General features: G+C 35.2%; 1 protein-coding gene across 1 annotated transcript; it reads right to left on the reverse strand.

Moving 5' to 3' along the window:
* Positions 1-7,530: 7,530 nt before the first annotated feature.
* On the reverse strand, positions 7,531-8,553 carry LOC150109270 (general transcription factor II-I repeat domain-containing protein 2B-like). Its single transcript, XM_090401990.1, has one exon. It carries the CDS (start codon positions 8,551-8,553, stop codon positions 7,531-7,533), a length of 1,023 nt encoding a protein of 340 aa, XP_090258116.1.
* Between the last annotated feature and the right edge of the window lie 5,096 nt (positions 8,554-13,649).

A 13,649-nucleotide genomic window follows, 5' to 3' on the forward strand; every position in this document is an offset into this window, starting at 1 on the left:
CAGAATTGCAACTTCCTATCAAAATATGCAATTTTATCTCTTGTAATAAAAATTGTAATATTCTTTCCTTGTAGTGATAAGTTAATTTCATTGCACTTTGTAAAAATATCTGCCAGATACGAAAGACTCATCAACCATGAAGAATTTCTTAATAATTCAATAAAATTTTGTCCTAAATTATGTGACATCAAGAAGACCATTAACTCACTAGAAGTTCAAAAAGCCTCAATAATGCTTTTCCTGTGGATAGCCATCTCACTTCAGTATGTAATAAAAGTGCGTTATGTGCTACCCATTTCATCGCACAAAATTTTAAATAATCTGGATTGAAGTGGTCGAGATTTTACATAGTCGATCATTTTTACGGCTTCATCCAAAATAGTTTTTAAATATGTAGGAATTATTTTTGTTGCTAGTGCTTGTCAATGCAAAACACAATGACTTTTGGTGACTCGTGTAGCTACTTGCAGGATACGTGTTACAACTCCCCTCATCTTTCATACTTGCTTGAGCACCGTCTGTACAAATATGAATACACTTCTCCCGACCGATTTCCTGTTTTGTAATATAATTATTAATATAGTTGAATATATCTTCTCCGGTAATTTTTTCTTGTAGATATTCGCACATGAGTAAATCTTCTTCAATACTCTTATCAAATATGTAACGAACAAACACTAGTAATACAGCGAGTCCTGCGCCATCTGTAGATTCATCCTTTGCAATGAATATTCACTGCAGTCTAAGTCGATGAATTAGCTCTTTTTCTATGTCAGCAGAAAGATCTTTGATGCGGCGTGAAACAGTATTATTTGATAATTGTACTGCATCTATTTTTTTTTTTTAGCAACCTGCTCGTTTAACATGCATGATATAGTTCGCTCACCGATTAGAGGTCCCTCGACACTTCTGCGCATGTCAGAAAAAGGAGAATCCATTCCGATAATAGGGTAATCAATCTGTCTTCTGGGATGTGTTTGTTTATTATTATAGGTCGGAAAATTTAGCTTTTCTTTTACGAACATTGTAGTTTTTAAAGTGTAACTATTTTGCTTGTATAACAGTTGGAAAAATGTACGTAGAGTATTAACAAAATTATAAAAGGTATAGCATAAAACAAAAATTTAACTAAGTTTATTTTTAAGAAAGTTTTCTATAAAATAAAAATAATTATACAGAAAAACAGAAATTTTTTCAAATGAACTTAGATATTCTAAACTCACAGTTGAGAGAACTGAGACACTTTAATGTCCTAAACCGATTAATTATTTATGACTTGTTGTGACTCTTTTAACAAACCCATGCAAAAAAAAGGTTGAAAAAAAATACCATTATCAAATCTTTTAATCTTCATAGTCATCTGAATCGGTGTCCGAATCGCCATCACTTTCACTTAAACTGATCACCAAAGGTTCGCATAATTCTTCGATAATTCCGTCTCTGTCCCAATACATATTTTCCAATGAGGTGACATGAAAGCAATATTTTCCCCAGTTTTGAACTGTAATACTTTCAATCGCCTGTTCTGAAAGCTTAGAAAGTTTCGACATGTCAATATCCCCAGTTACGTTGCGATGGTGAATGAAACTTTTCACTTCTGCCCAAACATACTCAATAGCATTGATATCGCAATGATATGGTGGTAGCCTCAAAGCTAGAAATCCATGCTCTTTGAGCATCGTGTCGAATTTAAATAGTTTAGTTGTGGGCGAGTTTCGTTTGACCAAATTAAGCAATTCAATTTTTCGCATATCTGGGGAATGAGAAATGTTATTTGCAGAGAGCCAATCCATAAGAACTTGCTTCTTATTAGACCAATTTGGAACTTTGTTTGATCGAATAGAGTGATATGAAGGTTATCAATTATAACAACAGCATTTTAAGGAAGGTTTGGAATCAGTTTTTCTTCTGCCCACTTTTCGAAGATCATAGAATTCATTTGCCTATATTAATTGACTTTGTATATTAAGTTTGAATTCGGCAAAAAAACCATTTCTCCACCGCACACAAAATTATTATGCGCCGCGAGTCATTTCCGGTTTGTAGCACTCCACATTCTTCTTTAGACTGACAACATTTTCCATAAGTTAAATTACTATCAATCCAAGTTTCATCTAGATACACAATCCGTATTTTCTCCTCCCTGAAACGTCTTATTGCTCTCAAATACTGCGTTCTAGATAAAACAATGTCACTTCGCTCCATGATAAGTTTCCTTTTATTCTGGGACTTTTTAAAACAAAATCCGATTTCATGAAGTATTTTCCTTAAAGTTTCTCTTTTCCAAGGAAAATTAATTTTTTCTTTAAGCACAGGAATCAATTTCGGAACAGTTGGCACTCTTTTCTCGACCACGTAAAATTGTGAATAGTTCTTATAACGTCTACATCAAAATCATTCAAATACGGTTTCAATGGTTTTCTTTACTCTGGCGCTTTTTTTTTGGAGATTTAAATTTTGGCTTACCTTCACCTTTTGATTCCCTACGAATTCTTTTAACAGTCGACCCCGATACGCCCGCAATTGCACTTGCACGTTTTATGACTTGAGAAAGGGGAACAAGAAGACGGCCTTCTGACGATTCTTTTTCGCAGAATGTCAGCACATTATTCAATATTCTTTTGCAAGAGCTACTGAAACGTTTAACAACAGAACTTGTTGACTGTACTGGATCCATCATACAAATTAATAATAAAAAAATGATGCAAAAAAGCGACAACAAAAATCGAGCTAGTACAGCGACAGACAAGAAACCACGTGATTTCGCATATCAGCGACCAATTCGTACATCCTTCATTTCTTTCTCCCCTTGAGCATGAATCGACTATTCTTGGCAAAATGCCAAGGAGAGATCTACAAACGGTGGGCGTACTATACAATGTCTTTCACACAAGGCTAAATGAGAGTCTTATCAATTGTATGAGCTTCACCATGAAGTGCAATGCGGTAACTCACGCGAAAAGACGCCTCTGTTGCATTTTCAGTTGTAGCAATTGTAGCCATTTAAAGTTTAGATTTTTCTAGTGAGTCACGTCGTCTCTTAAAAAAAATGCATATCTTTTCCTTTGTAATCAGTGTGTTCCGTTTCGAAGTGCCTACGAAATTTAGCTGGAGCCAAAGAACTGTTTACTAGTATTTTATTACACAAAACATCAGGAGCATGTGTATTGCCAATACACGTAAATCCATAATTTAAATAACTTTCATGGTACTTCCGTTTTGGTCTGTTCTTAGATGACTCTTGTTCTTTAATATTAGCGTTTGAAGAAACCACAATTTGCAATTCCATATCTTCTCCAATCATACGAATAGATGTATCAGCAGAAGTACTTACTTGCTCCTCCTTGTGTTAAAGTTCCTGTCTTTAAACAAGAATCCATGGGTATTTTTTCAATAATATTCAAATTCCAATATCTGTCAGAACTATCTCTCTGTGTTCACTAGGCATCTACAGATGCCGTATGGTCACTCCGATGCTCGATGATGTTCCACACTAGGCCTCGCCATGTAGTCCCGTTGTTTGCCCTTCTGGCAGCCTCAACTCTCTGAAGATCAGTCACTCCACACACGCCATCCATCCATCTCATTGATGGTCTACCCCTGCCTCTTTTTCCAGGAACTTTACCTTCTATTACTGTTCTGAGAAGTCCTCCTTCCATCCTTTCTATGTGTCCAAAATATTTTAATTTTCTTCTGTCAATATCCTTAAGGAGCCTTAAAGTTCTACTAATCTTTTCTAACACCCATTCATTTGTACGCCTTTCAGTGTCAGAACTATAATAAAAACAAATAGAATTTTGTTGTAAAGGTAACTTTAGTATGAAAAACAATAAGATTATAAATAAGATATGTCGAATAATATAAAAGTAAATTAATAATGCAAAATAGTAAAAAAAGACTGCAACACACAAAAGTAAATATGAATTGTAACAATACTTGTAAGAAAAGTACTAAACCGTATCAAATAATGTAAAAGCAATTGTAATAAGAATGATTTAATAAAATGTTCAGTAACAAAAATTAAACAGTTCGAAATAACTCAGATATTAATTATAAAATTAGTTAAAAGAGTAAGAAGAATTCTTTTTTAAAAAGTCGCCTCGCCTACTCCCTATATACGGGAATAAAAAGGCGTTAGCTGTTTTTTTTTTTTCCCGAGGGCCCGGTCCCAAGAAATTTACTCGTAAATACCTTTCTAAATTTTTTTAATGTTCATACATTAACATAAGTATTAATAAATAATTATGGCATAATCATAAAGAGTATTAGTATACTTATGTATACAGTGCGGCATGTTGACAAGTATAAATTACATTTAAATTAGTTATCAATCACTGGACTAATGAAATGTTGAGCATGTCGTAGTTTCCTCAGGCAAACATCATTAAATTAATTTGTGCTGATTTTCATTGACATATCCCATTCTGATCACCAAATATATTTATAATATTATTATAAGTACTTACGAGTGAATGCAGACTTTTTCTCCGGTGTGCTGGTAGTTTTCCCCTCCTTTTGTACATCCTGGAGATCTTTGTAGGCTTGAGGTGGATGACTCACTATATGTTCCGTCACAAACACCTTCAATAAGAGATTTCATAATACCAAAATTAAACAAAGTGCCTTGTCTCTTATTCATATTAATTTTAACTCTGTACTCCTATTACTTTAGAAAAAATCACGGCACTCCGGTTTCAGAACAAGCACTTACACACTGCAATACGAACTTGCGAAGAAAGTATTCAGTAGTAATAGATTTGAGAACCGGATTGATCTTCAATTTCAGTGGAAAAAATTTCTTTATACTTTAGGTGTTCTGGGTCTGAGCTTTTCGACATATTCACGAATATTATTCTCCTCAGAATATTTTTACTGTAAAATATTTATTCATGAAAAATGCTTAGAAAATTAAAATGACAAATTTCAGAACTTCTCGCGGAACACCTATTCATCTTCCGCGGAACACAGTTTGAGAAATCCTGGTCTAATGTATTAAAACTAAGAACTTTTATTATTAAAAGACGATAAGATTTAATGATTAAAAATACAAAGAGCTAACAAGTTTCACTATCCACTGTCTAGCATTTTCAAGACTGTACTGGTGTGAAAACAAATGCATCAAGTTACATGAAAACATACACTTCAGCAACTGCTAGGCCGTTACATTTGATAATTCGTGTTTGATGGCGTGCATGCGTTCGAATGCTTCAGTCAAAATCCGGTACATGACCACATGTTGTGTAGTTTTTCGCATATTGTAGTTCTGTTAAGCTGAGAGAATTGATGAGATGTTTCCATATGTCTTTGAATAGCACCTTGATTTCTATTTAAATTATTACCTGTGCGTAGCACCACTGCTGCTTCTTTGAAAGTTCTGTGTCTGTAGTCATTCTCTATGTAAGGCATAGAACTGTTTTTCCAATCTATAACGTGATTTGATGTTGAGAAATGATGAGCTAAACCAGATGTGATGATTCTATTGTGATTGACATCCCTCCACATGTTCCTTCTGTCTTATTTCAAAACTTCTAGAGGTCTGTCCAATGTAAGAAAGGCCACACGTGCATGGAATTTCATATACTCCAGGAAATTTGAAGAAAGGAACCTCATCTTTGGGTGATCTTAAGACTTGTCTGATCGTGGTAGTTGGTTCTTACTTTAAATATACTTTTTATTTTTTTTTTAGTTGAAGGAGAGTTAAAACTCACCATTGGTTTGATAATATGCGAACATTTCATTTAAAATCAACTTCCATTGGAAAGGAGAGTAAAATTCTTGTTTTTATAAAATATCCGTTACAACATAATCCTGCACTAGTTATTTTTATCACATTCTTTTAAAAATAACATTTCGCCTTCTTGTGTTCATCTGTTTCCTTGCCTAAAAATTACACTCTGTGCATTTAACATTTTGATCTTTGTTGACTTTGCACGGTTTCTTCTGCAGCTAATGAAACTGCATTATCATTACATTCTTACTCAGAGCAGATCACCTCTATAAGTTACTATAACAAAGTACAGGAACGATGAAGACAGCATTCCTTATCCATTTATTCAATAGTGATTATTCATCAACATTATTTCTTCTTGACATTGATATTTTAGTTACTCAAGTTCGGACTGAAAATTATTATGAGCGAGCACGAAATCTGCAACTCTTCGTTGTGTTGAATTTCATAGAACGGCTCAGATCTTTTTTTTTTTTTTTGGGAGGGGGGGGGGTAGATTTGGGATCTCTAAATTGATTTTTATTATAAAAAAATAAAATTTTTCTGCTTTATTAATAGTCACATAATTAATTTCTGTTCCTAAAGTTAGATATTTTAACATTATATTTCGGTTGAATTCTAAATCAACCTTTTGATTTCGTCATCCTATGCCAACAATGTCTTTAGAGACCGATGACGAAGAACTGACAATCTCTAGTCAGCGTATTTCGAATTCAGCTTGATTTGCCAGTTTATCGTTGAATATTACGTAAAGGTTTACAGCACATATAGAACCTTTAGCATGAAATAAGTGCTCAGTTGTCTTTTTAGTTATCATTACTTTTATTCGATTGTCTGTGTGCGTGTGAGCGCGCGCACGCTCACACGCACACACACACACACACACACTAGCAATCAATGGATCTCACTTGATGATACCATCAAAATTTTTATTGGAATCCTTTAAAAACAAGGATTGCAAACTTTTTTTTTTCTGAAGAACCATTTTGGTTAAAATGACATTCAATCAAATCAGAACAGCATCTGGGGAGGGGGGGGGGTTCTTTCAGAAAACAGTGTAATATTCTGATTAAAATTGATTATATGCGCTTTTACCTGGAAATAAAAATAGAAAATAGAAATACACTATTTTGCAATTCTTTATATGTAAAAAAAAAAAAAAAGTAAACTAATCTCTGAAAACCTGCAACAATTTCTCAAATAGTAACAGCGTGCCGACCTTCTGACATACACTACTTGGAAATAAGTCAACGGATACCATAGTATGGAGAACAAAGAGCTGTGGCGCCCACCTTAATAAAATGTAGGACCTCCTTTCACTGCGATGACTGCTCCGTAGCTCAATCGGTATAGACCAGGGGTCGACAACCTTTTGAGTCGGAAGAGTCAAAAATTACAATTTACAAAATTTCAAAGTTTTTAAAGAGCCACAAAATTTTTTCTTGCCAACAATAAATAGTACTCGCATAAATAAAAATTTTTGATAAAAAAAAACTAATCTATTTATTCATAAGAAAAAATATCTATTTATTCATATATAAGTAGTGTTTTTCACAACAAATTAGATAATATATATATGGCATTATTAGATAATTACTTATTATTTAAGTAAAAAATTAAAACAATTAAACATTTACTTACAACACTAACTTGTACTTCAATAACAAACAATTGAGCAAACAAATTCAATGGGAGCGATGGCTTTGCATGGTTATTCAAGTAGAAAATTTAAACTTTACTAAACAATGTAACTTGTACTTAAAATAAAAAAAACAATAACATACATTTGAGCAAACACAAATTCAATGGGAGCGTTGGCTTTGCATGGTTTTAGAAAGTTTTGATAAATTTGGCTCATAGCTTGTTTTAAGTTTCAAACACGACTCTAAATTTTCATTTGTTAGTTGGCTTCTTACTTTACTTTTAATTATATTCATGCAAGAGAACGCTTGCTCGCACGAATATGTCGATCCGAAGATAGTCAGCACTCCAAATGCCAACTTCTTCATCTCACTGTAGCAATCTGGAAGACTATTCCATGCTTCGAATATAAGTGCCTCAACTCGCGGCATTTCTTTTAAAGCTGTCCACTTTTGTTGCGTTACGTACATACATTTCTGGACCTCCAACTCTTCCAACTTGCTTTTCAACTCTGTAAATTTTCCACTCCACAAAGCTTTACTTTTTAAATCGATCAATTGCATTTCTAGAGATCCAGTATCAATTCCAAATGGCTCAATGTGGATTTCGTTACTATTTGTGTTGAGAGGATTTACTATGAATGCTAGAGTGGTTTTGTTGGTTTTGAATTGCTCAAATCTGTCAGCAAATTCATCTTTAATTTTTTTTATAACTGTGCTGAAGTAATTCGTGTCAACAGTTGCACTGGTTTTATCGCGATATTGCTTTAGAAATTGAAAATGAAGTAATTTACCGCTCTGAATATCTTCTGCAAAAAGAATTAATTTTTCTTCAAAACAAACCAATTCTTCTACCAAAACATAGGCTGGGTTTCCCTTTCCTTGCAGTTTTAGATTCAGCTCATTTAATTTTGCTGTGATATCCACCATAAAGTAAAATTTTTGCAACCATTTGTCGTTCTCTAATTCAGGGTGATTAATGCTTTTTTCATTTAGGAATGTATTTATTTCATTCAAGCACAAAGCAAAACGTTTCAACACCTTACCTTTGGAAAGCCATCGCACTTTATTGTGAAGAAGGAGGTCGGAATACTGAGTCTCCATTTCGTTTAAGAATTCTTTAAACTGACGATGGTAGAGTGCTTTTGACAAGATGCTGTTAACAATCTTGATTACCAAATTCATGACCTCAACTATTTCGGCCGGAAATGTTTGGGCACAAAGCGCTTCTTGGTGTATTATGCAGTGAAACGTAAGAATTTCGTGGTTTATTTTGCTCTGAAGAATCGTTGTTGCCCCTTTATTTTTTCCTGTCATACTTCTGGCTCCATCAGTTGCTATTGAAACGATTTTATTTAAATCGATCTTATTGTCTTCAAGGCATTTTTGCACGGCATTCGCTATACCTTCCCCTCTAGTTTGTCCCGAGAGCGGTAGCAATCCTAGAAGTTCTTCTTTTGGACCTTGGGAAGACATATACCTGACAAAAAGGGCAACTTGTGCCGTGTCTTTTATGTCGCAAGACTCATCTATAGCAAGTGATAAGGCACAAGAAAGTTGAATATCTTCCATCTGCAAATATGTTACATTTGAAGACATTTTAGCTATTCTATCTTGTACTGTTTTAGCGGATAGTGGCAAATCTTTGATTTTTTTCAAGATTTCTGGTTTGTTTTTGAAATCACGAAACAGTTCTTCAGATGCACGTATGAAGCAATCTTTGACATACTCACCATCTGTGAATGGTTTGCCTTTTTTTGCAATTTCTAGTGATACCGCGAAGCTTGCCAGATTAACATTACTTGTAGATTGCGTCCAGTTACTTAACATGGAACTTGATTGCTGTTTTTGTTTTTGGAGCTCGTCGACAGCTTTTTTTCGTTCTTCGCCGGCTGGATATTTACTAGCAAACTGAGTATGTTTTTTAGTGAAGTATCTCTCTAAATTTGATTTCTTATTGTGTGCGAGTTTTTCGTGGCAAATGAGACAAGTCGGAAGGCCATCTAAGTTGCATATGAAAGCGAACGACTCCGTCCAATCCCGATTGAATTCTCGATGCTCTACTTCAGTTCTTCTCTTTTGTTTTGTAGATGCCATGCTTGCGGTGAAGCTGTAATAAAGAATTTTTTAAATTATTATTTAGGTATCCAAAACAGCAGATGACAAGTTTTGCAATTATTTACTATGTCAACGTATACCTAATTAAATACATACGAGAAGCTGGGCATAATGAAATATAATTTATCAAAAAACATTTTACAAGTTTTTGTTTTTTTTTACATTTTAAAATTTTCTGAGGTGCTCCTCAGAAAATTGCAGCTGTCTTAACTTCTCTTTTTAGAACCTTTTTCATAAAGCCATGGTTACTTCTTAACGACTTGCATGAGATCCACCTATTACTTAGTTGCAAGTAATATTTGACTTCCATAGCAATGACCATCCCGTTTTATATCAAAGTTAAAAGTAATTATTTCGGAGGTTTGCTCTTCTAGCTCCATCGACAGCTAGGTTTGTGTGCTTTTACACACGCAGTCACCATTCTTAACTCATCGTATAGGAATGTCCTTACGTAAAACCCCAGTCAATTGGGGAAAGTTTCAGAACAAAACTATCAAGAATACATCTTAAATGTGTGGTTTTAAACTTCCACTAAAGACCCAAACTCTCAAAAGTGGTTTTACACCATATTGTGAGCAAGAGCTATTTTCTTAACACACTCCTCCCTTGAATAATTTGGTAATTTATTAAATATATATTTTAATAAAAACACTTTCGCGGTAATATCCAACAGTAGTACTTTGTTTCTTTTTTGACAATTCTTATTGACTTCAAAAAAGTAGTTAGGTATCTTATTTGGAAAAAAATATGTATAATATGTATTTTAAAAATATAATACTTATTATGTTACCTACCTTTACTTCAGTTTTTTTATTATTATTATATATATATGTACATACATAACTTTGAGAAGATAATTCGCTTCTAACTCTTTTACTTGAAACAACAAACTATACGTCACAGCCAAAGCACTGGTGAAGACGCCAAATTGTCTTGCGTCGAAAGCGAATTAAAACCTACATAGAAACATCCGACGACGGTGTCATTCGAGAGCTTCCGACGGACTGACGACAGTGACGACGCGTGTCACGGGGGAGGGGTGCGGTGAAAAGCGAGTACAAGTGGCTGAGAGGTAGAATCGGTGCCTAGTCCTCGTTAATCGATTCAGAACGATTATTAAATGTTTTTGTTTTTTTGATAAAATAAATAATATTTGCGTATGGAACTAAAGAGCCGCAGCTTCACATCCAAAGAGCCGCATGTGGCTCGCGAGCCGCAGGTTGCCGACCCCTGGTATAGACGAAGCCCTTTAGTCGGAAAGACCTAGGTTTGATTCCCGTTCATGACGTGCAGAACCTTTATCTGGAACCTGTGAACACTTTCTTTCGAGTAAAGGCGAGTTAGCCGGTCTCATACAAAGGTAGACGATTTTTTCACCTGGAAACTCGGGTTTTTCGTCCCTCAGAACAAGCAAACCAGTCCCGTAGACTGTGGATCCGGTTTTATGACCAGATCTATAGTCATAAAATGCATACTTAATCCTTCACTATGAAGGCTCAACTAGTCCTAAGGGACGGTCGAGGAACGGGGGAAAACCCTTACGAATAAAAACGAAACTGCAGTAATCCTACGAGACAACTTTCAACAAGCGTACGATACCAATCAATGGACATTTTGAATCATTCTTCGTGTAGATATACTCGTATAATGAGGTCCTAGACTATTGTATGCGGATGTCCATTCATCTCACATGGTTGCGATCAGGGCTCTGTGGAGGCCAGTCAAGTGTGGCGACGTTCATGTCCACAAAGCTGTTATTTCATAATGTTTTCATTTTAATATGATCTAATTTTGTGCACCTTGACATCTTTTCTTCTCACGCCTGTAATATTTACTGTAGAAATACTTTTCTTTTATTATTTTTAGTGTTGTGTTTGAATTTTCGTTATAATGGGATACTTTCAAATATATCTATTTATCTTCCTGAAGAAATGGTAAATAAAATAAAAGGTAATAATAACCTCGGGCAGTGGGTTTTTAACATGAATGCAGCAAGAATCTTTCCTCCATACTGCTCAGAATCACCGCAGAGCAAGGAAGAAGAGAATTAAAAAAAAAAAATTTTTAATCTCTCTCTCTCTCTCTCTCTTTTTTTTCTTCTTTTTTCTTGCATCGCTGCAGTTGGTTTCCTCGGTGTGTCATTCGTGACGGAGAGAAATCGCCGGAGACTTCATTCGCGAGCGACTACCGTTACGGAAACTAAAACTACTACCTCACTGACGCTTGCCGTGAGCAGAATGTCTCAGATGTGAAACTGCCCTACTGCCCTGGTTGGAGAGAAAACTCTGTTGTGTTAAGTTTTGGTTTCGGCATTATAGGCGTGGGAAAAGCGCAAGATGTTTCCGCAGTACACACGGCGTTCCAAATTTTACGAGTTGTTCAACACACGCATTTACCCAGTGAAAGGCAACCCTTAGGATCTCATCACTGAATGTAGATAATTCTACAATAAATAAGTTAAATGAATAAGAGGTTTCTAAAAGGAAATAAAAGATCACAAGTTTCACAATAAGCTGTTAAGAATGGATATTTGTGGAATTGCAATTATGCTGACTTTGTAAGGCTTAGAGGACAACTTAGAGTAGTGTCTTGGCATGATATACTGCAAGGAAAAGATGCCAGTGATGCATTGGAAATATTTCATGGGTATTTGAAGGTAGTAGTATCAGACTGCATTCCTAAGGTGAGAAGAAGAATAATAAAAAAAAGGTTAGCGTTAAATAGATAGCACCATCAAACATGAGTTGCGAAAGGAGTCATTATGAAGGGAATATAAGCTCAAATGTGGCCAACAAGCCCATGGACAGTACATGGTACAGGCAAGAAAGGTGACATGCATGGCACAGAAGGGCAAATCACATTACGAGATGAAATCGGCTGAACATTTCAAAGTGAATCCAAAGGAATTCTTTCACTATGTTGTGAGTAAAAAGAAAAATGTTTATGGAAAGCTATCTTTGAATGCAACTGGTACGAAGGTAACAGAACTGGAAGAATTAGTTGAATAACTGAGCGATTATTTTGTGAACGTTTATCATCGAGATGAAGGTACGGTAGTAGCCGATGAGACAGGCGTGGATATGATGTTTGAAGTAGACGAACTAGAGTTGCTTGGGTTATTAAAAAATCTCAAGGTGAATTCTTCCACAGGATGGGATTTTAGCACGTTGCGTGAATGGGCAAGAATTGTCCTCATCCTTGACTAGGGTTTTAAATTTAGGTCCCAGCACAGGTGCAGTTCTAGGAGCGTGGAAGGAAAGCGGGATAGTTTTACTGCATAAAGGCGGTCAAAAACAGAGGTTGAAAACTACAGAGTTCTATCTCGGGTGTGGTGATTAAGGTTTAGGAAAAAGTTGGTTAAACCCAAAATTCAAGAATGGGTGGAAAATAATCTCTTATATTTTAAAGGTCGGCATGGCTTTGTTAAAGAGAGGGCTTGCCTTAGCAATTTACTTTGCTTCTATAATAAAGTAACTCTAGAGTTGGATGAAGGTAATGCCTATACGCTGGTATTGTTGGATCTCGCATTTGACAGAATACCGCTTGCGAATTAGTTAAGTAAGTTAAAAAAAATGGCAATGGACACTGGATTGGTGAGATAGATAAGCAAGTGGTTGTCAGACAGGCGTCAGAGAGTAATGTATAATGGAGCGGCGTCAAAGGTCAAAAAAGTGACCGATAATATTCGACAAGGATCTGCTTGTAGTCCATTATTGTTTAATCTATATATTAATGATATTGGGCACAATTTACAGAGTTATATCCAGTTCTTTGCTGCTGCTGATGATGATGATTCTAAGTTAGGAAGAGCTATAGTACATAAGGACAATGTAGTGATCCTGCAGAATGATTTGAATTAGCTCTCATTGTGGTCAAAGGACAATGTTTTTTTAATTTTAATGTGGCAAAATGTAAAGTTATTCAAAACGTTTCAGTCAGTGTATTCTGTTGATGAGGTTTCATTGCTGGAAATTAATGAGGCGAGGAATCTGGGAGTTATGGTTGCTATCTAGCCGAAATTCAGAGATCACATTGCAGAAATTTGCAAAACACTTCAGATCACTTTACTACTCAAAAATACTACTCAAATACTACTACTCAAAAAACGCTGATTAGTAGCGATAGAAAAGTCATTACTCCTCTTTATATGACTCTGATACGCC

Source organism: Typopeltis vanoorti, chromosome 2, assembly GCF_054136105.1.
Source record: "Typopeltis vanoorti isolate ZY-2024b chromosome 2, IOZ_Tvanoo_1.0, whole genome shotgun sequence".
Taxonomy (NCBI): domain Eukaryota; kingdom Metazoa; phylum Arthropoda; class Arachnida; order Uropygi; family Thelyphonidae; genus Typopeltis; species Typopeltis vanoorti.

What these genes read in the sequence shown, in the direction of transcription:
- LOC150109270 (XM_090401990.1), bottom strand. Translation starts at nt 8,553, where the DNA reads ATGAATTTGGTAATCAAGATTGTTAACAGCATCTTGTCAAAAGCACTC.